Source organism: Nyctereutes procyonoides, unplaced genomic scaffold (genome assembly GCF_905146905.1).
Source record: "Nyctereutes procyonoides isolate TBG_1078 unplaced genomic scaffold, NYPRO_anot_genome, whole genome shotgun sequence".
Classification (NCBI taxonomy): Eukaryota; Metazoa; Chordata; class Mammalia; order Carnivora; family Canidae; genus Nyctereutes; species Nyctereutes procyonoides.
In genome coordinates, this window is record NW_026575145.1 from 12,691,152 (window position 1) to 12,717,262 (window position 26,111).

At 35.8% G+C, this 26,111-nt stretch overlaps 1 protein-coding gene across 3 annotated transcripts in view; it reads left to right on the forward strand.

Annotated features, from left to right (window-relative positions):
• Positions 1-26,111, forward strand: part of BAZ1A (bromodomain adjacent to zinc finger domain 1A) — a 91,253-nt gene that overhangs the window by 26,274 nt on the left and 38,868 nt on the right. For all 3 annotated transcript variants that reach the window (XM_055309258.1, XM_055309259.1, XM_055309257.1), the window contains 6 exons: positions 9,866-10,009; positions 15,222-15,323; positions 18,845-18,932; positions 22,638-22,772; positions 24,394-24,493; positions 24,948-25,114. In XM_055309258.1, coding sequence (XP_055165233.1) covers positions 9,866-10,009; positions 15,222-15,323; positions 18,845-18,932; positions 22,638-22,772; positions 24,394-24,493; positions 24,948-25,114 — 736 coding nt within the window. The remainder of the gene's footprint in view (positions 1-9,865; positions 10,010-15,221; positions 15,324-18,844; positions 18,933-22,637; positions 22,773-24,393; positions 24,494-24,947; positions 25,115-26,111) is intronic.

The following is a 26,111-nucleotide window of genomic DNA, read 5'->3' on the forward strand; positions in this document are numbered from 1 at the left end:
AATCCAGTATGAGTACAGCATTAGTATCTATTGTTCTCAAGCAGAACATAGGTAATGGGGATAGAGTTTGCAGCGCAAATATAAGTGAAGGCCTGAGAGGGGAGGGAGAACTGGAGGAAAGTAGTCAAAAGGTACAAACTTCCAGTTACAGATAAGTAAGTGCTAGGGATGTAACGTACAACATAACTGTAGCTATGCTGTATGACTAGGGAAGCTGTTAAGTGAATAAATAAATCCTAAGAGTTATCATCACAAGGAGAAAATTTTTTCTTTGTTCTTTTTTTTTGTGTGTGTGTGTGTGTTTTCTTTTTATTGTATCTGTATGAGATGATGGATGTTAGCTGAACCTATTATACTCTTTCACAGTATACCTACATCAAGTCATGCTGTGCATCTTCTACAGTGATGTATGTCAGTTATTCCTTAACAAAAGTCAGGGGAAAAGAGACATAGATAAGTTTTATTTTGTTAGTGAATGTATCACCAACATTCAAATAGAATGAATGAAAGATACTGGAATGTCAAATTAATTTAGCTCTCCAGTAATCATTTGCTATGATTGGCCATTAGAATGGGCTGATGTTTACTTTTTAATTATTTTTATAAAGGTACACTTGAATCTTCCACTTGCTTCCATAGTCAGTCAGCGTGTTGATTTTCTTTGTTAACATTGTCAATGTTAAGAATGCTATTGACCTTAAAGATAGTAAAAAAAAAAATTCAGGTTATTTTCTTTGAGCTTCCAGCTAGAATTTGAGAATGCAGGGAATGATTGGCATAATTTTGTCATCTTAACTTGTTAGTTGTATATATAATAATTTCTTTGCCAATTCTTATTTTTTATGCACTGTATTTTGGTGTGTAGAAGCCATTTGACTTTGATTTGACTAACTCAAGTTGTAAGAGAATACCTATACATTGAACTTTTTTTGTGAGGAATGGATTTTTAAGTGAATTTTTATAATGTTTAATATGATTGAGATAGAAACAAACTAGAATAGGTCTCCCTTTACATAGTTTACGCATTACACACGACTCTCTTGCCTTTCTTCTGATAAGTATTGCAGGACTAATTTAAACTTATTTGAGATCTAGCAAGTAGACCTACTTCAGTTAGCCTTTCTCTTATGAATTAATGTTTATTAGAAAAACAATAAATGTTTTTCTTTTAAGCTAAAGAATAAAGTAACATTCAGATAGACCTTGATCCTAAATAGTCTAAACTAATATAGTTTTATTAAAGCACTATTACTTTGTGATAAAATTCATTTTTAAATGTATAGCTGTGACTTAGTTATATAATCCATCACAGTAAAACAGAACATTTCTACCATTCCCCAGAAATTCTGTTGTCCCCTTTTGTAGTCTACCCTTGCCCCACCTTCTAACCTAGACTATATGGCAACCACTAATGTGTTTTATGTCTTTATAATTTTGCCCTTTCCAGAATATTAATATAAATGAAATCTTGGGTCTGACTCTTCTTTTCCATTGATCTGTATGTCTTTCCTTTTGCCAATATTACAATACTACAGTGTCATTATTTACTGTAGCTTTTTAGTATCCTTTGTTGATTTTTCCTCATGATGTGAAACAAATGCTTTTAGTTGGAGTTAATTATTTCCTAATGTCTATCATTAGCGGTTTTAAATTAAACTTTGTTTTGAGGTAACTGTAGATTCACATGCAGTTGTTAAATAATACAGAATTTCTCCCAGTGGCATTACCTTGTAGAATTGCAGTACAGGATCACAACCAAAATATTGACATTGATATACTCATGGTACAGAACATTTCTGTCACTACATGGATCCCTCATAATTGCCCTTTGATAGTCATACTCACAAACCATAGGTTGTTAAATTTATTTTCCTACTTCAGATTTTCAGTATTCTGAAATAGGAGTTGAGAACTGTATTGCCAATGACAAAGCAACTTTCAAGTTTGAAAGTCTTATTCAGGGATCCCTGGGTGGCGCAGCGGTTTGGCGCCTGCCTTTGGCCCGGGGCGCGATCCTGGAGACCCGGGATCGAATCCCACGTCGGGCTCCCGGTGCATGGAGCCTGCTTCTCCCTCTGCCTGTGTCTCTGCCTCTCTCTCTCTCACTGTGTGCCTATCATAAATAAATAATAAATTTAAAAAAAAAAAATGAAAGTCTTATTCAGCTTTATTGGTTGAATTGAGAAGTACAGTATTGTGACTCAAAATGAATTTAGCACAGACAAAATGTTTATAAATGAATCAGTTTTTAATCTAATACACCTAATAGATAACTTAGTGTTTTTTCTTATCAGCTGGGATTTGACTTGGGTGCATATGATAGAAGGAATTTTAATGGCATAAGGAAGTAAAAATTTTCCATATAAAATACCAGAGTTCCAGGGGAGGGGAGGGGAGGGATGCGGGTCCACAAAGTTGTCAGGAACCCAGGTTTTTTTCCTGTTTCTGTTCCATCCTAAGGCTGTGACCATTGTTTTCATTGTTCAGGATGGCAGCAAGATAGAGGAAAAGCAAGAAGCCTCTTTTCTTCCTATATCCTTCACATTGCAGCCAATTTAAGTATTCTAAAATACTGTGTGTTGATGGGGCACCTGGGTAGCTCAGTTAGTTGGGTATCCGACTCTTGATTTCAGCTCAGGTCATGATCTCAGGGTTGTGAGATCAAGCCAGAAGTCAGTTTGAGATTCTTTCTCTCTACTCCCCTCCCCCTCAAGCTCACATTCACTCTCTCGCTTTCTCTCAAATAAATAAAATCTTTTTAAAAAATAAATACTGTATGTTGAAACAAAAGGTCACTTGCTCTAAATCTAAGGTGACATTTCATTATATTTCATGTTTACTTGTTTTTGATCTTCATATGTTGTTGGTCTTGCCTTATCATAAGGTTATCATGTCTTCTTCTTATGTTTTGATGTGAGAATGCCAAGCTAACATGAAGCTGAGCACACAAACACTTTAAATGCCTACTAATTTGAATATACTAGTTGGAATTTTAAAGTGTTTTGGTGAAGCTTTAATTAATTTGATTTATACTTCAGCCTAACTCTTGTGGCTTTAAGATGATCATTTTTTAATACTAAAGAGCTTAAATAGCATGCTGATAATATCCAGGTATTTGAAACTTACTAAAAATATGTAGGATTTGGGGCACGTAGGTGGCTCAGTGGTTGAGCCTCTGCCTTTGGCTCAAGCTGTGATTCAGGGATCCTGGGATTGAGTCCCACATTGGTCTCTTGGTAAGGAACCTGCTTCTCCCTCTGCCTATGTCTCTGCCTCTCTCTGTGTCTCTCATGAATAAATAATAAAATCTTTAAAAAGTATATGTAAGGATTTAACCCATATATCTAGGATTTTGTTTCCAAAGATGTTCATTTGAACTGTATACCTTTTAGTACTAAATTTAGCCTTTAATAAGAATCTAATAATTCTTTTTTTTTTCCTTTTTTAAGTAAGCTCCATATCCAGCATGGAGCCAATCACAAAGCTTGAATTCAAGACCATGGTATTGAAACCTGAGCTGAGATCAAGAGTCGGACACTTAACCGACTGAGCCATCCAGGCGCCCCAAGAATCTAATGATTCTTATTTTCTTAATGATATTTAGGGTTTACAATAGGTCAAATCCCAGTTGGAGAAATAATGAGACCTGGTTCTCTGGTCCATAGAGTCTCAGAACAATTCAAAATGAAACATTCTTTGAACTACTCTGATCAGTATATCTAAAAGTGAGTAGCCTCTTCCTCCCACTGACAAGTAATCAACATAATTCTGTCTTGTTTGAAGTGGCAGACTTGTTGAGTAGTCTGCTTTCCTCTACTTAAAATGGAGTATCATACAACCACCTTAATTTGAGGTGTTTTTTTTTTATTCTGAACTTCAAATTAAGTATATATACTCTGTTTCTGCCTATAAAGTTGAAGTATCCAAGCATAGCATTTTAAGTAAATGTACTTGACACCTGTATTACAAGAAAATAAAAGGTTAATGAGGCAGCATAGGGGAGCAGACATAAAGTATACCATAAATTCAGCATATTCAATTTTTAGAGATCCAGAGAGGCAGTCCCTTAGGTCAAGCATGTCTCCCCAAGTTTCTAGTCTTCTTTCCTTCTGTTAGCTCTTTGTCTTCTACCCAAAATGCCTTGTAAATACTCTTTATATATTTCAATTCTCAAATGTTTGATAATTTTACTTTAGAGAATTTGTATTTTGAGATATAAATTGGACTATGACTATTAAAACCAACTTTTTAGAGAAAGAGGTATATACCATTTTTTTTTAAGATTTATTTATTCATGAGAGACATAGGCAGAGGGAGAAGTAGGCCTCCTGTAGGGAGCCCAATGTGGGACTCCATCCCAGGACCCCAGGATCATGACCTTAGCCTAAGGCAGATACTCAACCACTGAGCCACCCAGGTGCCCTATAGCATATTTTTATAAAAAGCTATTTCCATGCCTAGTTTGTCACTGTTACAAATTTATGGCTAACTTCTATGTCCTCATTCTGTGCTTGCTGCTATTCCACAGACTTGCTTTCACTCCTAAGAGTGTTAACTTCATTAGCACTTTAGGAGCCTCTTGACTGCCTAGGCTTTGAGCTCTGAAATACCATTGGAGCAATTCAGTGTTTCTGTTTCCCCCTCAACTCCAGTAATAGAATGGAAGATTAGAAAGTATACGGGCTTCAGAGTCAAAGCTAAAGTTTTGGCTGTATCGTTACTGATTGTATAATCATGAGCAAATGATTTAACTTTTCTGACTCTAAAATTTTCATCTCTTGGAAAATGTATAACCTGTGGAGATGATATGAAGAGAGAAACATGTATAAGCCATGTACTTACTTGACATACAGGAAGTCTAATAATAAGGATCATCTTTTGATTATCAGCCTCTGCTCTGTCCTCAAATAATGGAGCATAACTTTAATTTAGAAAGCTTCTGTATCCTAAAAGACCCACTAGCTAGGTCTGAATTCATGATTCTTTAACCTTTTTTAACATTCCAATCTTTTTTGGACTCGCTAGAACCAAGAAATTATAGCAAGTGGATTTAAAAGACATAGATTAAGTCTTTTTGTAAATCTATTAGAAAGTATTGACTTGACATCTTAAATAGTTAACTGAAGTTTAGCTAAGCACTGTGGAGAGGCCTGGCCTTGATTAGATTAGCAAAAGCGCTAAACCTGTAGTTTGTGCAAAGTTAATAGTGTTGGTAATAACTAGCCTAATGTATGTATAAAACATTACCTGCATTCTCAGTTATGTGTCTGTACTGTACTGGTTTGCTTCTTCCTTATTTTGTCAAAGAATTCTGTTTTACCTTATTTTTCTATTGGTTTTAGATAAATTGATTATTGAATTATTGTAGCTCTGTGATCCTTACTGGGGATCATAGACTATTCTCTCCAGTGGACTGTCAGACTGTTTTAGGCACCACACCAACTATACCTGAGCCTATACATGAGTAGACCCATTTACTATGTTTTTCCTTCATGACTGCTACCATCATCACAACTTAGGGGTACTCACTCGGTCTACCAGTGAAAGCCGTCTCTTTTTGTAACTTGAAGAACCTTGTCATAATGTAACTGAAAAGCTTCCTTCATCACCACAGGGAAGTCTGAGCATATCATCCCTAAAAGATAGCCAGGCCCTTCAAAAGTGGGGCCCATTTGAGGTGAAGGGGCTTAGGTACAAACTTCTAGTTATAAGTAAGTCACGGAAATGAAAAGTGCAGCATAGAGAATATAGTCAGTAATGTTGTAATAACATTGTATGGTGACTACACTTACTGTGGTGAGCACTGCATAATGTATAGAATCGTTGAATCACTATGTTGTACACCTGAAATGAATATAACATTGTATGTCAACTATACCTCAAAAATACATTTTTTTAAACTGGGTGCATTTGATTCCTTGAATATTTTTGTGCAGTTCGTGTCACTAAATTACAGAACCTTTTTATTATTAGGTTACATAATTACCTAACATTTTTAATAGGATTTCCTGTGTTTCTAAAGAGGAACAACTACTGGTTTATTTCTGCCAGCCAATGGTAAAAGTCAACCTGCAGTTCTTTTTATACCATTTACATGTGGTATCAATTTAGGCTTGATAATTGAGCCTTCTTAAGCTTTATTGTTAGAACAGAAAAAGTTCTTTTTTCAAAAATTGTCATGGTAAAATAAATAAAAAATTTACCATTGTAATCATTTTTAAATGTATAATTCAGTGTCATTAGTACATTCAAAATGTTATGTAACCATCACTACTATTTTCAGAACTTTTTCATCATTCCAAACAGAAACTCTGTACCCATTAAGCAATAACTCCCCATTTCTCCCTCTCTCCAGACCCTGGTAACCTTTATTCTACTTTCTGTCTCCATGAATTTTCGTATTCTAGGTACTTCATATAAGTGGATTCATACAATATTTGTTATTTTGTGTTTGGCTTATTTCACTGAGCTTAATATTTTCAAAGTCCATCTATGTTGTAGCCTGTATCAGAACTTCATCCCTTTTTGTGGCTGCTGTATATTCCACATTTTGTTTCTTCATTCACCTATTGGTAGACATTTGAGTTTTTTTTTTTTCCCACCTTTTGGTTATTGTGAATAAAGCCCTTCTGAACATTGGTATGCAGGTATCTGCTGAGTTCCTGTTTTCAGTTCTTTTGGGCATATACCTAGAAGTAGAATTGCTGGGTCACATGATAATTCTATGTTTAATTTTTTTTTTTTGGAACCACCATGTTGTTTTCACAGCAACTACATCATTTTATATTCCCACCAGCAGTGTGCAAGGGTTCCAATTTCTCTCTGTCTTCACCAACACATAATTTTTCATTTTTATTTTTTTAATAATAGCCATCTTAGTGGGTATAAAGTGGTATCTCACTGTAGTTTTGATTTTATATTTCCCTTATGATTAATGATGGCTGAACATCTTTTCGTGTGCTTATTGCCATTTGTATCTTTCTTGGAGAAACGTCTATTTAGGTCCTTTGCCTGTTTTTTAATTGGGTTGTTTGGTTTTTGTTGAGTTATAGGAGTTCTTTATATGTTCTGCCATGTGTTTGGTTTGTGTGTCAGGGTAATGTAGTGTTATAGAATGAGTTGACAAGTGTTATCTCCTCTTCAATTTTTTGGAAGATTTTGAGAACTAGTATTAATTCTTTGAATGTGTAGTAGAATTTATCAGTGAAGCTATCTGGTCCTGGGCTTTTCTTTGTTGGAATGTTTTTGATTACTGATTTAATCTCCTTACCATTTATAGATCTATTCAGATTTTCTGTTTCTTCTTGGGTCAGTTTTGTTACTTTGTGTGTTTCTAAGAATTTGTCCATTTTATCTAAGTTAGCCAGTTTGTCAGCATACAATTGTCCATAATCTTTTCTTATAATCTTTTTAAATTTAGTGCCAGTTAAATAAATCACTAGTAATGTCCCCACTTTTACTTCTGGTTTTAGTAATTTGAGTCTTCCCTTTTTTTCCCTCAGTTATTTAAGAACAGGTTGTAAAGGAGTCACATACGATACTTGTAACCTATATAAGACTCAGAATGAGGGAAAATGAACAAAGAAAGAAGATATGATTTGAGGGTTGGATTCATCTACGTAGTCTACGTTTTGTTGATTATTAAACCTTGGGGTGCTGTAAGACCAGTTGCTTTCTTCAATTTGGGAATAGTGCAAAAATTTCCTGGCAGGAAATTCATGGTCCTGGTTTTTTCTGTGCCTAACAGCACTATTAGATATTTTAGGGCATACTAAAGGTGTTCATTTTTTTTTTTTTTTACTAAAGGTGTTCTAAAGGAGAGTTAATAAGCACATGATACAATGTACACTAATGAAAATATGTGCTATTATTTCATAAAAACTCACCAGCTTCCCAAAATGAATCCAGTCTGCATATACTGTTTGTCTTTCTGGAATTGTATGATTCTCTTTATTCTGGCTGTAAGTGACAAAAATTAATTTTGGAAAAATATAGGCAAAATGTCAATTACCATTTATTGAATCAAAGGAAAGATTAAACAGCTAAACCTGAGATGAGAAAAGCACAGCTAAGTCTAAGGAAGAACAGGAATAAGAAAATTGATTGTCTCTAGTACCTTTGCCATCTCTCCTCTCTTCTCTCTTGTTGGCTTTATCTTCTCACTGAACAAATTACCTGCTTCTCGTGGCAGGAAATGTGGTTGCCAACCGCACCAGAATTTTATATCTTACAAATTCTATGATGGGAGAGGGACTGATTTTTTACTCTGTAGACTCCAAATTGTAAAATCTTGGAAAAGATTGGGGCACCTGGGTGGCTTAGGTGTTTGACTCTTGATTTTGGCTTGGGTCATGATCTCATGGGTTGTTAGATTGGACTGCAGCTCAGGGGGAGTCTGCTTGAGATTCTCTCCCTCTGCCACCCCTTCCCCCACAACTCGCACACATTTTCTCTCTCTCATTCTCTCTCTCTAAAAATAAATAAATCTTTTAAAAAATATAATCTTAGAAAAAATGTATTGGCTCAGCAAAAAGGTGCCTACCCAGTATCAACTCTGGCCAGGACCTTGTGGGAACATGACAGCCCTACTAATAGCCATGTGGAAACAGGTAGGGTATGGGAAGAATGAAGTTCCTAGAAGATTGGGGATGGTGAATAGACAGTTTAATGAATGCCCATAATGTATCAAAACTTGATTATGGTACATAAGATGACCAAATGAATGATACCACTTTTTCTCAGATAAAAGGGATTTGCCCTATTGATAAATGTAGCTGTATGTACTTGAGATATTCTTAGTTGATAAAACCTCCCCCTGGATTGCCTAAGAGTTGTAGAGATGTTGTACTTAGAATTCCAGCAATACACTCTCCTCTCACTCCCTACTGTACTCTGCTTTTGTTTGTTATTCGGTCTTCTTTTTAACAACTTGAGATACATTTCACATAGCACAAAATTCACACGTTTAAAATGTACAGCTCAGTGGTTTTTGATATATTCATAGTTGTACAACCATTAGTATAACTAATTTTAGAACATTTTCAATACACCAAAAAGAAAGTCCATGCCTATTAGCAGCCACAACCCATTGCTGTCTGTTCTCGCCCTCTTCCCTTTCCCGTCTACTTTCTGTCTATGGATTTGCCTATTCTGAATATTTCCTATAAATGGAATCATATCCTATGTGGCCTTTTATGTCTGATTTCTTTCATTTAGCATAATGTGTTCAAGGTTCATCTGTGCTTCATTTTAATTTTTGTGGTGAATAATATTCCGTTGTATGGGTATACTACATTTTAATTATTAGTTACAAATTGGCAGAGTAAAAATGAGACCCAGAAATATTTCAGTTGTGGTAAATATGTCTGAAATTGCAGCCCATAAAATCCACATAGAGTGGGCAGAGGTAAAGGAATTCAAAATAGAGGTAATAGAACTAGTGAATAGGAAGTTTTGTGACATCAGAAATGCCAACAAAAGTACAGTGATAATAAAAAAGGTTATTATCAGAAGAACTTCAGAATTTAAAATGCTGGATGCTATGAAAAACTGTGAGACTCAATCTATATAATGACATATTATGCCAGTATTTGATTTTCTAAGCAGTAACTTTCATTAAGAATGTAATTGCTAAGAATCTTGATAAGTTGACCTTGTTATTTTAAATTGTATCTAACCTTTGCTTAAATTGGATGTCACAGATTTTCTGTTAATTTGGTTACATCAGAGTCATAGTTTTTTTTTTTTGAGTCATAGTTTCTCTAAAACAAAATAACTTTTCAGTTCAGAATAATTAGGTTGTCCTGTAATGTTTGATTATAAAATATCAAATAATTTGCATTTTTAATGTATCATTTTCTTTCAGGTTACAATGTAGGATTTTGGAAGTCCTCCCTCCATCACATCAAAATGGCTTTGCTAATGGACATGTCAGTAGTGTTGATGGAGAAACTATCATCATCAGTGATAGTGATGATTCAGAAACACAAAACAGTTCTTTTCAAAATGGGTAAGTGGTTTTTATTAATTTTAAAATGTAGATCAGATTAGCTAATGATACCCCATTGAAATAATTTTCTGTTTAACCCTTCTCTTTTTCCATTGTAATAATACAGTGTAAAATCCATCCAAGTGATATGGTTCAACAATATGCGTTAGAATTTGCAAAATTGAAAGTATCTAGTTAACTCTAGTCAGCTGCTTAGGAGCAATTGAAGTTCACCTCATTCAGTTACACCTGTACATTCCAATTTAGTTTACTTTGAGAAAATTCATTCTGTACTCTGATTATTATACTTAATCACTTTATGGTGCATATGATAAAGAAACTAACCTTCTGAAGTTCAGTCAGTTGACAGCCTGGGTCAGCTGAGTACTCCTGGAGAAAAATCACACAAGCACATGTAGATTGGCGTTGTCTACAGGTAAATTTAAAATCTCAGCTAAGTCTTCAACTGGTTAAAAGTTTGCATGTTTTAGCTCCACTCCCTCCTCTGTTCTCCACAAGTGCTATTTAAATCTTTATTGCTCTGTTCTGTTCCCTCTCTGCCTTTTAGGCATCTCAAAATCAAAAATGTTTTTTCCGGTATGTCTTGTGTCTTTTTCTTCCCTATTGTCAGTGAACAGTACTATAATATTCTAATAAGACACCTGAGGCCACTTTAATTTTATTTTTTAAATTTATTTATTTATTTATTTATTTATTTATTTATAGCATGGTTGGCACAAAATGTTATATTAGTTTCAGGTTTAAAACAGCGATTCAGGGAATCCATGGGTGACTCAGTGATTTAGTGCCTTCCTTCAGCTCAGGGCTTGATCCTGGAGTCCCAGGATTGAGTCCCACGTCAGGCTCTCTGCGGGGTGCCTCCTTCTCCCTCTGCCTGTGTCTCTGCCTCTCTCTCTCTCTCTGTGTCTCTCATGAATAAATGAATACAAGTCTTTAAAAAAAATAAATAAAAATGAAAAATAAAACAGTGATTCAGGCTTCCTGGCTGGCTCATTCTATAGAGCATATGACTCTTTATCTCAGGGTTGTGAGTTCAAGCCCACATTGGGCATAAAGCTTACTTAAAAAAACCAAAAACAGGGATCCCTGGGTGGCGCAGCGGTTTAGCGCCTGCCTTTGGCCCAGGGCGCGATCCTGGAGACCCGGGATCAAATCCCACGTCGGGCTCCCAGTGCATGGAGCCTGCTTCACCCTCTGCCTGTGTCTCTGCCTCTCTCTCTCTCTCTCACTGTGTGCCTATCATAAATAAATTAAAAAAAATTAATAAAAAATTATAAACAAAAAAACAGTGATTCAGCATCTCTTTATACTTAACACTGTACAACATAGTGATTCAGTTCTTTATACTTATGCTCCCTACAAGTATAGCTACCATCTGTTACAATATCATTGACTATATTTCCTATGCTGTACCTTTGTATTCCTGTTACTTATTCATTCCATAAACAGAAGGCTGTATAGAGTGGGCAGAGGTAAAGGAATTCAAAATAGAGGTAATAGAACTAGTGAATAGGAAGTTTTGTGACATCAGAAATGCCAACAAAAGTACAGTGATAATAAAAAAGGTTATTATCAGAAGAACTTCAGAATTTAAAATGCTGGAGGTTTAAAAACCTTCACCCATTTTTCCCATTCCTCACCCCTCTCCCCTCCATTGACCATCAGTTTGTTTTCTTATCTTAGTTCTAATTCTGCTTTTTGTTTATTTATTCATTTGGTTTGTAGATTCCACATATAAGTGAAATCATACGGTATTTGCCTATCTCTGACTTACTCCACTTAGCATAATTCCCCCTAGGTCTACCCATGTTGTTACAAAACAAGATCCCATCTTTTTTATGGCTGCCTAATATTCCACCGTGTGTGTGTGTGTGTGTGTGTGTGTGTGTGTGTGTGTATTTATTTATATTTTTAATTTCTTGAGGAACCTCCAGACTGTTTTTCATAGTGGCTGTACCAATTAACATTCCTATCAACAGTGTATCAGAGTCCTTTTTTCTCCTTTTTTCTCTACATCCTCACCAACACTTATTTCTTGCCTCTTTGATTTTTGCCATCCTGATAGGTGTAAGGTTCTGATTTGCATTTCCCTGATTATTAGTGATGTTGAGCATTTTTGTTGTTGTTGTTTTAAAGATTTTATTTACTTATTCATGAGAGACACAGAGAGAGAGAAAGAGGCAGAGACACAGGCAGAGGGAGAAGCAGGCCCCACTCAGGGAGCCTGACACGGGACTCGATCCTGGGACCCTAGGATCAGGCCCTGGGCTGAAGGCTTCACTAAACCACTGAGCCACTCAGGCTGCCCTGAGCATTTGTTTTTAAGAAGGCTGCACTTCCATTGTGGAGCTCAGTGTGGGGCTTAAACTCATGACCCTGAGATCAAGACCTGAGCTAAGATAGTCAGATGCTTAACCAACTGAGCCACCTAAAAGCCCCAGATGTTGAGTATTTTTTTAAAGATTTATTTATTTATTTTGAGAGAGAGAGACCAACCATGTGTGCATGAGTGGGGGGAGGGACAAAGGAAGAGGACAGAGAGAATATCAAGCAGATTTCCCTGCCAAGCAGGGAGCCTGACACGGGGCTTGATCCCACCACCCATAAGATCATAACCTGAGCCAAGATCAAGAGTTGGACATCCAGGCACCCCTTGAGCATTTTTTAATGTGTCTGTTTGCCATCTATTAGTCACAGTCATGGTTAAGATCACTAACTTCAATTTAATATTCTAGCTACTTAGGCCTAAGCTTTAGGAAGCAAGGGAGAAAAATTATTAAAATGAGGTTTCTTTTTAATATTATATTTTAATTCCTTTTTTATAGGTGAATCCATATAAGAAGCTGTTTCTGTTGGTCTCTAATAACTACTTCCTTGGAAAGAATCCAGTTATGATTTTATTCTATATAGAGTTTTGTGTAAGCGTTATAGCAAAAATCCCATAAGAATATCTTCACTGAAAAAAAAAAGAATATCTTCACTGATTGGAAAAAATGGTTTTGATTATATTATGCTTTATCTTCAGACATAAATTTCATGACATAGCAAGAAAAAACAAAAAATAATTTTTGTACACAAAAAATAACATTTTTATAGCCTTAATTCCATTAAGATAAAGTCCATAAATGAGTTTCTATGAACAAATAATATATAAGTAAAATAAATATATTTATGCATATATAATTATATACTCTAACTGGTAGTAATCTTTTAAGTGCAGTCTATATTATACTTCACCAACCCTTTAAGTGTATAAAATGATAGTGGCTAATTGCTAAGTTAGCACTAATTCAAAAAATGATTTAAAGATAAAAAATCAGATCTCTTGTTCTTAAACAACTGCTACTGATTCATTAAAACCTGCTTTTCTTTTTCCCTCTTTTCATTTCAAGAAATTCATATCAGTATTGGGAACTCCTATCATATTGCTTTCTGAACACTTGGAATTCTCTCTTTGATACGTTCTCTTGGGACAGTGCTTTTCAAACCACAGGTTATAGCCTCATGTAGGTTGTGAAATTAATGATGAACTTTAATGGAATAGAAAATATTAGACTGCACTCCATATAGTCAGAGTGAATGATTGAGTATATTTCCTGGTTTCTGTGTATACTGGGTCTCAATGTAAAGATCCTTGGTCTGACAACTAGGAACTTATTGCTGTTAAAGGTAAATACTTCAGTTTTATTTGTGTGATTATCTCATACTTCCTTTTTGTGCTGAGTATCTCCCCACCCACTACCTCATGTGTGCTGTATCTAAATCACTTTGACTATATCTGACCCTCATTGCTGAATGCTCCCTTTATCATCCTTTCATATCATTTTCTTCTCAATAATCATTATTTAATCCCCGTACATACGCATTTGCTTTCACAGAGGCAGCTTTTCAAGAATCCAATCACTTGTCTCTCCACTGCCACCACTAGCACCCTAGTCTATACTGCCATCACTTCTCACTTGGTTCATTGCATGTTTGCACTCTTGCCCCACATTCTGGCAGCCAGAGTAACTTCTTTCTGAAGTGTAAGTTAAATCATTATCTCTGCATTATTCAGTATCCTCTGGTGTCTTTTCAGAGTAAAATCCAAACCCTTACTGATGGCCTATAATCTGGCCCTTCTGTTTCCTCTCTTGACTGGATCTTTTTTATTCTTATTTCTTTTGCTTCTTGTGCAAACCATGCCTTACTTCCACCTCAGGGCCTTTTACACATCTTTTCTCTCTTCCTTTAAACTCCTTTCCCTAAGATTTTTCTCATGAATTGCTCCCTCTTTTCTTTTAGATCTCTGCTTAAATGTTAACTTTTTTTAAAGATTTTTTAATTTATTGATTTGAGAGAGAGAGAGAGAGACAGAGGGAGCACAAGCAGGGGCAGAGGCAGACAGAGAGGGAAGCAGGGACACAGACTCCCCACTGAGCTGGGGTCCTGATGGAGGACTCGATCCCAGGACCTGGAGATCATGACCAGAGTTGAAGGCAGATGCTTAGCCATCTAAGCCACCTTAGGCACCACAATTGTTAACTTCTTATCAGGCCTATCTGGTCAGTGTATCAGGACTGTCACTATACAAAATAGAGTACCTCCACCCTGCAGTGTATTCTTCTAATAGCACTTAGCACCTACCCTGTTGTATATTTTTGTTTGCTTACATGTGTCTCCCCACTATATTTCTATTATGTTCACTACTTAATTCTTATTATTTAGTTTTTGGCATGTTGTAGGCTCTTAACTATTTATTGGACAGATAGATGAATACATCCTCAAAGGAGAGATAAGATGAGAAGTTGGTGGAGGCAAGGATTAAATGCATAGCTTCTGCCAGTTCTTAAAACAGAGTAAACTACATTATCTCCACTTTTGCTCTTGGATTACATAGCTATTAAGAAGAAAACTTAAAAGAAAATCCAAGGGCTATTTGTTTACAAATTTATCCTACCTAAACTGGGTACTCTGTGCTTATTTATCTCTAGTTAATTTCCTCACACAGGAAAATTTATTGAATGAATAAAATACCTACCTAACATAAAATAGTGCTTTGTGCTATTTTGGCTAATAGAATGGTGAGGGATTCAGTAACTTATATAAAATCCTAGTTAAACTAAAAATACATTAGATTCTGTTATAGTGTGTTCTTAGAAACTAGATTTCCACTTAAAATCTCACATTTGTAAACAAATTATTAACTGATTTGTATCTTTGCTCTTTTTAGGAAGAAAAAAGATGCAGTTGATCCCTTATTATTCAAGTACAAGGTGCAACCCACTAAAAAAGAATTGTATGAGTGTGCTATTGTTAAAGCAACACAAATCAGGTAAAACTCAGTATCTTATCTATGCTGGTTTAAAAGGGAATGATTATGTTCAATTAAGATTTGCTATAGAACAAACAGTGTTGCATGTGATTGTTCCCTTTTTTAAAATAAATGTACACTTACAGACTGATAAAATGAATCCTAATGGACTCCATGAGCCCTTCGTAACTAACCCCAAAGTGTCTTCACTCTAAAAAATTAAGAAGGATCCTATTTATGAGGTACTTCTCATGAGAGAACTCAATTTTCAATGCTGAGAAGTCTGATGGTACTTAGAAATACGTAATTTGTAATATTTTATTCATTAGACACAAACATCTGATCAGTCTCTTCCCATTCCCTAAGAAAGTTAAGTAGTAACAAATTAGTATCTTCACAAATTCCTGTTTGAGGGGTGCCTGAGTGGCTCAGTCAGTTAAGCATCTGACCCTTGATTTCAACTCAGGTCATGATCTCGGGGTCAAGAGATTGAGCCTTGTATCAGGCTCCATGCTCAGTGTAGAGTCGTGCTTGAGAGTCTTTCTCTCCCTATGCCCCTCCCCTGCTCACACACTCTCATTAAGTAAATAAATCTTTTTTTTTAAATAAATAAATAAATTCCTATTTGAGTCCTAATCAAAAGAGAGGGGTAATGAGTGGTTAATATTTAAAAGTATTCGCTTTAGGTTACACAGATCTATTTTAGGACAGTCCCCTTTTTTGCCTGCTGGGGTTAGGCCCTTAGTCATCTGAAAGTAAGTTGACATTATCAACCAACTATCAACTTGCCACCTAGTAGTCAATCTTGTGTTTCATTTGATATAAAATGATTTTACTTGGGGCACCTGGGTGGCTCACTTGGTTAACTGTCTGCATTTGGCTCAGGTCATGATCCCCAAGGGTCCTGGAATTGAGCCCCACACTGGGCTTCTTTCCCAGCAGGGAGCCTGCTTTTAACTCTCTCCTCTCCCTACCACAACTATTTGTGCTCACTCTTTCTCTCTCTCTCTCAAATAAAATCTTAAAAATAAAATGATTTTACTTATTCTCATATACCTCTTATCCCCCCATATATATATACTCATGAGTCCAAAAGAAAAGTGATAATAAGTGCTGAGTGAATCCTGAGATACTCTAAGGAGATGTGTGTAGTTTTGTGTTTGGTTGGGTTTTGGGGACCCATCATTAATTTAAGATCTTTGGAGCATTCTGCATCTTATTTTATGTTGAAAAACAGTATTCCCAAAATAATGCTCATAGATTATTCACACTTTTTTTGAACTTTTTTTTTAAGTAGGCACCACACCGAGTGGGGCTTGAACTCATAACTGTGAGATCAAGACCTGAGCTGAAATCAGGAGGCAGACACTTAACCAACTAAGCCATGTAGGTGCCCCTAGATTATTCAGATTTTTGAATTTGTTTAATTTATGGGCAAATGAATAGTAGAGACCACCAATTTTTTCCTTATTCATAGTTTTATCTTTTTTTGGCCTTTATTCAAGACACGTTCTTTATATAATTTCCTTTAATTCATTTTTCGATTTACTTTTTTATTTACACTTTTTTTTATTTACACTTTTTTTTTAATTTTTATTTATTTATGATAGTCGGAGAGAGAGAGAGAGAGAGAGAGAGAGAGAGAGAGAGGCAGAGACACAGGCAAAGGGAGAAGCAGGCTCCATGCACCGGGAGCCCGATGTGGGATTCGATCCCGGGTCTCCAGGATCACGCCCTGGGCCAAAGGCAGGCGCCAAACCGCTGCGCCACCCAGAGATCCCTATTTACACTTTTTTTAAAGATTTTATTTATTTATTAATTTGAGTGAGAGAGTGAGTGGGGATTGAGGGGAGCAGAGACAGAGGGACAAGCAGACTCCATGCTGAGCGCAGAGTCCAGCACAGGACTCCCATCTCACAACCCCAAGATCACTATCCCAGCCCAATCAGGAGTCATATGCTTAACTGACTGAGCCACCCAGGTACCCCTTGATTTATACTTTAAATGTAATTCTCCTGGATCTTGGTTACAGTTTTAGTAAGTAATTTCTTTCTTAATGGGAGAGCCAAAGAATGATAAGGTAAGAATGTTATACTTGATAATAGAAAACTTAAATGACTTGCAGCTCTTTGTTAGCATCAACAGATAGTGCTGTTGTATAATGAAGAGATGGTACTATTTCTGTAGAAAGACTTGATATAACAGTAGCACTGACAAGTAGAACTTTCTGCAAAAAATGGAAAGTTATATGTGTGCTGTCCATTATAGTAGCCAGTAGCCACATGTAGCTATTGATCACTTGAAATGTGGCTAGTAATGGTGAGGAACTTAACATTTAATTTTATTAAAAAACCACATGTGGCTAGAAGACGCCATGTAGGACAATACAATTCTTCAGGACTAGTATATTTATTCACTAGTCCACAGTTAATTACCTTCTTATTGCCATCTACTGTATATATAGTACTGGGATATCACAGTAAACCAATCCTTTCTTTCATATAGTCCTTTCTATAAGAAAATATACATTTTTGAGGAGGCTACTACTTTAAGACTATATTGTTTATTCACTCTTAGAAGCTTTTGACTTGGCTTTCTCTTGAAAGGAATACATTGAATTCAATTAAAACATTTAGTTTGTTTCCAGAACTTTTCCAGAGATATTTGGGTGTTGGCGGGGGGGGGGGGGGTGTTTGTTTTTTATTTGATTTTGATGGTGTTTTTTACCATTGTGGTTGCTGTTTTTGATTTTGGGGGCAAGGAAGAATCAAAAATAGCATATTTTTATAATCTTAATTCTAACTCTTTCATTTTAATTCCATGAACTTATTGGCTGCCATGTGAAAGTTAAATACAAAATATTTTGAAACATGTTCAAGAACGTTCGCAATATCCATTTGAATGTTGACTGATTTAGTGTTATGTGATATCTGGTAGTTTACTGATTTTAGTTTTTTAAAGAATTTCAGGGACATCTGGGTGGCTCAGTGGATTAAGCATCTGCCTTCAGCTTGGGTTGTGATCCTAGGGTCCTGGGTTCAAGACCCATGTCAGACTCCCTGCTCAGTGGGGAGTCTACTTCTCTTCTTTTGTTCCCTGCTCCCTGCTTGTGGTGTCTCTCTCTCAAATAAATAAAATCTAAAAAAAAAAAAAAATTTCAATGGTTATATTTTTAGAAAGGATCATCTCATTTTCTAAAATTTGGTTTTACTAAATAGTGTATTTAGTAATAGCAATAAATATACTAACAGTGTATTTAGTGTATTCCTTGAGGTTTGATTTCTAAGTGATTCCTATGCAGCAAATGTGTATGTTTGTAAAGCACATTTATAATAGATCCACTCAAGTTGATCTTATAACATTCAACATAAATACTTCTGTATAAAGTTTCTCATAACTTCTACATAAATACTATTGGAAAATGAAATATCCTTCTTTTCCTAAACTTGAATTTGAGATTGTGGATTTATAGAGATTATGGAGTTTGAAATGAATTCTTTGATACTAACACTTCACTCTTTTTCCTCCTTTTTCCCTGGTAGCCGGAGAAAACACTTATTTTCTCGTGATAAATTAAAGCTTTTTCTGAAGCAACACTGTGAACCACAAGATGGGGTCATTAAAATTAAGGTAATGAGAAGTGAAATTATTTATTGGAAGGAGGAGAAAAAAAACAGAAACCAATACTAAGCAGATGGATTGTATTTTATTCATTATCATTAAGGAGAAAAAATCAAGTTTAGAAATCTCACATTGTGAAATAAATAAGTGGTAAAGCTAAGAGTATTTTTTTTTGACTGAGAAATATTTAACTCCTTTTGGAGAAATACTAAGTAAAACATCAGTAAAATGGGTAGTGAGATGTATGCATGTGTCAAAAGTCAGCTACTAAATGCTTAAGATTTGTGTATTTCATAGTTAATAGATGTTACATCAAAGGAAAAGAAATGAAAATAAAAGGAATATATGAGTTTTATGTGAAAATTACCATTTCAAGTCTCTACAGACCAAGATAGATTATTTAACAAATAAAACTGGGACACCTGGTTAACTTGGGAAAAACGAAGTTAGAACTAACTCAAATGGGGCAGGGAAGGAAATAAAGCAATTATTAATGTTCTGCATGTTGAAGTACTTAGGAAGAGCAAAAGAAAAGAAATTCCAAGGATAAGACTGATTTGACGATATAAGTTTAATGTAGGTTTATAAACATCACAGGGGTGCCTGGGTGGCTCAGTTGGTTAATAAGCATCTGATTCTTGATTTCAGCTGGGGTCATGATCTCAGAGTTGTGAGTCAGCTGGAAGATTATCTCCCTTTGCTGCCCTCTCCCTACATGTGTGCTCTCTCCCTCTCTCCCTCTCCCTCTCTCTGATAAATAAATCTTGAAATAAAAATGAAAACATCATGAATAGATTTCAAGGGCAAGTGCTAGAAGAAAAATACTTCCAGTAAATACAGTGAGGAGCTCAAATCAATTAGAAAAACACAAATATCCCAGTAGAAGAATAAACAAATAGGCATGATCAAAATTCATAGTGGGTGATATATAAAAACTTGAAAACAGAATCATCTGAAATAATTTTGTTAATGTAAGCATATTTATGTTTTTGTCTTGATAAGAGAAAAAAGCTTAAATTGTGCTCACTCTGTAGCTTTGAAAATCACGGATAGCCATGTAAAAAATATGCTTACAAAAAGTTAATGATTCAAATACTTGAGAAGTGGCTAGAACTGTGCTGGCACTGGTAGGCAGTCAGTCAATATGAAATGAGTTGTAGTATGTGTATCATAAATAGCAAGTTGGCTAATTTCCCTAATTTATAAAAATCTTACGTATCAATGAACAAAAACAACCTAATTGGGGAAAAAATGGTAGAAAGCCTCAGCAGTTTTACACCAAGGAAAATAGTCAGTAAACATGAACAGAAGTTCACCTTTATTTAATAAAGAAATGACAAAGTGACAGTAAACATTCTTCTCTTAGAGTATAACAAAAGATTATTAGCAGATATCTAGTGTACTTGCACACACAGAAATAACAAAGTCTTAATACCTGATGTGGGGCAACCCGGTGGCTCAGCAGTTTAGCGCCTTTGGCCCAGGGCATGATCCTGGAGTCCCAGGATCGAGTCCCATGTCGGGCTTCCTGCATGGAGCCTGCTGCTCCCTCTGCCTGTGTCTCTGCCACCCCCCTCCCGCCCGCCCCTCTCTCTCTGTCTCTCATGAATAAATAAATAAAATCTTAAAAAAAAAAAAATACCTGATGTGGTAAGTGTAGTCTGCTATTAAGAGTACTGCAAGAGGGCATCCCTGGTGGCACAGCAGTTTAGCGCCACCTGCAGCCCAGGGTGTGATCCTGGAGACCCTGGATGGAGTCCCACGTCCAGCTCTCTGCATGGAGCCTGCTTCTCCCTCTGCCTGTGTCTCTGCTTCTCATTCTCTCTCTGTATCTCTATGAATAAATAAATAAAATCTTTAAAAAAAAAGTACTGTAAGAACACAAAGATTTTTTTTAAGAACACAAAGATGTATTTGTTTATTGTGTATTATGGATGTATGAATGAGGAACATTGGCAATTAATGTATTAAAAACTATTTTGACCTTTTGTGAGCATATATGTTTGAGAAGAAACCACTCATATGCTTTATATTCATATTTAAAGGGCAATCTGTATATTCAGGTGTGATTTACGTGGGATAGTCAACTACCATCTTAATAGACTTTAATGTAAAATCTTAATAGATTCTTGATTTATTATGATAGCCAGAACTGATTGAATTTTAAATGTTAAAAGCTATATTCTACCAAGATTACGATTATTACACAAAATTTAATTCCCAGTTGAAATATTTCTGTTTTAACAATTTAAATTTTTGTATCATGGGCAGCCCAGATGGCTCAGCAGTTTAGCACCTGCCTTTGGCCCAGGGCATGATCCTGGAGACCTGGGATCAAGTCCCACGTCGGGCTCCCTGTTTGGAGCCTGCTTCTCCCTCTGCCTGTGTCTCTGCCTCTCTCTCTCTGTCTCCCATGAATAAATAGATAAAATCTTTAAAATAAATAAATTTTTGTATCACTATTTTCTTAAACATTTTCTGAAAAATATTTCTGTAAGTGGCATGTTTTCTTCAAGAGAAAGAATAGTGATCTTGGCTATTAGACCAAAAAAATCTTCAGAATTGCTAGCCAAAAATAAAAAGTTTTGAGTTGGACATGGATGCAAGGTGAATAAGTTCTGAAACTTTTAGATCTAGCAATTTTCCTAACATCACACAACTTCTGGTAAAAATGAGATTGACTTCTCTGAACTTAAAATTCTAAATTGAAACTTGATAAGAATTTATCAGCATTTCTCCTTTGCCAGATCAACTTTAAAATTTGATACATAAAGCCTTTTTTGAAAAAATAAGTTTTATTACCCCCAATTAGGGGGAAAAATCTAAATGTTCCACAATTAGGAAATGATTGAGAAAAATTTATTGGGTTAATACAGTAGATTTGTAACGTTAAATATGTCGATTACTTACTTACATAGAAAATTCTGTACAAAATTAGTCAAAAGCAATGCAAACCAAAAAAGATTATAAACATAATTTTGAAATAGTTTTAGAATTTAAGAAACTCTTGAAACATTCTTGCATATTTTATGGGGGGGGAAATCCTTTGAATTGAATCGTGATTTTCTTTCTGGTAAAGCTGACTGATAATAAATCAAGTAAACCAAAAAAATAAAAAATAAAATAAACCAGCTAAAATGTATAACCCTGGATAAAGAAGAGATGGTGTTGTATCACACACACAATGGAATATTACTCAGCTATCAGAAAGAATGAAATCTTGCAATTTGAAACAACACAGAGGGAACTAGAGGTTATTATGCTAAGCTTAGAGGAAGACAAATACATGATTTCACTCATGTGGAATTTAAGAAATAGATGAACATGGGGAAGGGAAGGAAAAATAAAATGAGAACAGAGAGGGCAAATCATAAAGGACTCTAACTCTTGGAAACAAACAGGGTTGCTGTAGGGGAGGGGGGCTAGGGATGGAGTAGTTGAGAGATGGGCATTACAGAGGGCATTTGATGTAATGAGCACTGGGTGTTACATGCAACCGATGAATCAGTAAATTCTACCCCTAAAACTTAAAAAAAAAAAAATAGGGAGAGAGAATTTAAAGATGTGTGTTACTGTATATTAACACATGACATTCTAATGTTTAGAATGTTCCACTGTTTAACAGCAGTCATATGACATTTTAGAGCGTATCTCTATAAGGCTTCCAAATGGTGTTATTACTGTACCCTATGTCTTTTTTTTGTTTTTATGAAGGCATCATCTCTTTCAACATATAAAATAGCAGAACAAGATTTTTCTTACTTCTTCCCTGATGATCCACCCACATTTATCTTCACTCCTACTAATAGAAGAAGAGGGAGACCTCCCAAACGAGTATCTATTAGTCAGGTAAGTAGAGAACGGATAAAAGCTGCATTGTAGCTCTTAATAAAACTGTTGATGGGATACCTGAGTGGCTCAGTGGTTGAGTATCTGTCTTTGGCTCAGGGTGTGATCCCAGAGTCCCAGGATCGAGTCCCACATTGGGCTTTCTGCATGGAGCCTGCTTCTCCTCCCTCTTCCTATGTCTCTGCCTCTCTCTCTCTCTCTCTCTCTCCCTGTCTTTCATGAATAAGTAAAATCTTAAAAAAAAAGAAAAAGAAACTGTTGAAAATCACAAGCAGTGTTTGGTTCCTCTCACCCACATAGCCTTAGGAAGGAACACATTTCTTTGTGTACAATGTGTGTACTGTATGTTGATAACTGCTTAGCAGTGAGGCTTGTGGAAGTTTTAAGTGTGAATTGGACATACCTTTAATGCCACAGGGATTTTATACCAAAGTGGAAGCAAGCATATAAGCAGTTACCGAAACATAAAGCTGGAAGAAGCGCAGGGAATAAATTATGGGATTGAAACATGAAGAGCATTTAAAAGATAAAAGATAGTAATAATATTATACTAAGCAGGTTACAGACCATTATTCTCACAAGAAGTACAGTAAAAAAATCTTTTGACATTATTTAAATTGACCATAAAAATGTTTTTGACATAAGCCTCTTTTATAGTTGATGTCTACACCATTTAGTTTTATAAGGTACCTTGGAAATTTTGTTTTGTTTTGTTTTTCTAATGCATATTTTTAAGATTCTCCTTGTAGATCACTGGTTGTGTTTCCTGGGAGCTTTCTGTGCTAATTTGCAGAGCTATAGAACTAACTCATATTCTGTATGTTGCTATGATTAAGGTTATCAAAAGTTCGATTATGCTTAGAAATAGAACCTTATTGTACTATAAAGAAAGTATACTTGATGAAAGTTTTAAAACTTTTATTTTTAAAAAAAAAAAAAAGGGATCCCTGGGTGGCGCAGCGGTTTGGCGCCTGTCTTTGGCCCAGGGCGCGATACACTCATATTCTGTATGTTGCTATGATTAAGGTTATCAAAAGTTCGATTATGCTTAGAAATAGAACCTTATTGTACTATAAAGAAAGTATACTTGATGAAAGTTTTAAAACTTTTATTTTAAAAAAAAAAAAAAAGGGATCCCTGGGTGGCGCAGCGGTTTGGCGCCTGTCTTTGGCCCAGGGCGCGATCCTGGAGACCCGGGATCAAATCCCACGTCGGGCTCCCAGTGCATGGAGCCTGCTTCTGCCTCTGCCTGTGTCTCTGCCTCTCTCTCTCTGTGTGACTATCATAAATAAATAAATAAACAAACAAACAAACAAACAAACTTTTATTATGGGAACCCCGGGTGGCTCAACGGTTTAGCACCGCCTTCAGCCCAGGGCCTGATCCTGGAGACCCGAGATTGAGTCCCACATCGAGCTCCCTGCATGGAGCCCGCTTCTCCCTCTGCCTGTGTCTCTGCCTTTCTCTCTCTCTCTCTCTCTCTCTCTCTCTCTCTCTCTCTCTCTCCCTGTGTGTCTCTCATAAATAAAATCTTTTAAAGAAATAAAGATTAATAAATAGAACTTTTATTAAGAACAAGCAGACCATCAGTTTGTAAAAGTTTCTCCCTTTGTTTTTTTAGGAGGACAGCGTTGCTAATAAACAGACTATTGCAAGTTATAGGAACAAAGCTACTAAAGAAAAAGACAAACTTTTGAAACAAGAAGAAATGAAGTCACTGGGTAAGTTTTAATATTCTCTCCAAGAACTGTTTAGGTAGAGAAAAGAATTTTTCTGTGTTTGGTGGAGGGTATTTCTGAAATGGCATATTTCTGTTATTTGGGGTTCTTTTTTTAAGCATAGTTTTCTCCCTGCATCTATAGACTTTTATGATAAATGAGATGTGCGTTCATCTCTTAAGAGAGTCTGCATTTCTAACAAGGTGATACTTGTCTTAGGGCCACACTTAGAGTAGCACGACTTTGAAAGGCAGGTATATGTTCCAGTGCAGTAGTTTATCTTAAACCCAGTCAACCTGCTTTCCCATTTTAATCACCTGCTGGCTCCCTCCAGCAATTTACAACCCCTGTGACTCACCTGATCACATTTAACCATTATTTCAGGGATTCTTTTGTTACCTTAAAAAATGTGTTACTTTCCGTCTGTGAATAGTTCTAAGTTTGACCTTCTCCACAGCTTTTGAAAAGGCTAAATTAAAAAGAGAAAAAGCAGATGCCCTAGAAGCAAAGAAAAAAGAAAAAGAAGATAAAGAGAAAAAGAAAGAAGAATTGAAGAAAATTGTTGAAGAAGAGAGACTGAAGAAGAAAGAGGAAAAAGAGAGACTTAAAATAGAAAGAGAAAAGGTATTCATTCAAGTATATTAGCTATGCTCTCTATATAATAGTGTTTTGCATATTTAAATTCATGGTTAATTTTCTTTTTTTTAATTCATGGTTAATTTTCAAATGCTTTTTACCACTTTTTTTTATATTTCTAGTTGTACATAGAGTGCTGATAAAGTTACTGGTTTAGCTTTCTTTTGCTTTGGAAAATTTAATGAATAATTTAGAGTTCAATGTATATATACACATGCCTTTATACCCAAAACCTCTTAAGTACAATTCTTTCTCTTTTTTAAAGATTTTATTTGGGATGCCTGGGTGGCTCAGTGGTTGAGAGTCTGCCTTCGGCTCAGGGCATGATCCTGAGCGTGGGGATAGTCCCACATCGGGCTCCCTGCAGGGATCTTGCTTCTCCCTCTGCCTATGTCTCTGTCTCTCTCTCTCTCTCTCTCTCTCTCTCTCTCTGTCTCTCATGAATAAATAAATAGTCTTTTTTTTTAAAGATTTTATTTATTTATTTGAGAGAGAGCACAAGTGAGAAAGAGGAAGAGAGCACAAGCAAGAGGAGGCAGAGGGGCAGAGAGAGAAGGAGAAACAGAGTCCCCACTGAGCAGGGAGCCCAACATAAGGCTCAATCCCAGGACCCTGGGATCATGAGCTGCAGGCAGCCACTTAACCTCCTGAGCCACCCAGGTGCCCCTTAATACAATTCTAAAGTCCATTTTCTTCATTATTTAGACTTCCAAATTTTTGGAAGATGATATCCATAAAACTTGCAAAGTAAAATACATAATTAGAAAAATACAATAAAATCTACAAATATCAAGAATATTAGTGTTATTCTCCTTGAAGAACAAAGTATCTGTAAAAATAGATTTTTCAATAAATCTTTTATTAAAATCTTTAGTGGTATATATTCCTTAGAGAATTCTGTGGCTGGTTTTCTCCTGAGTCAGTAAGTGTCATTCATTTTCTAGGATATTCACAGATAGCCCTAGCTGATCTTATTACACCCTGT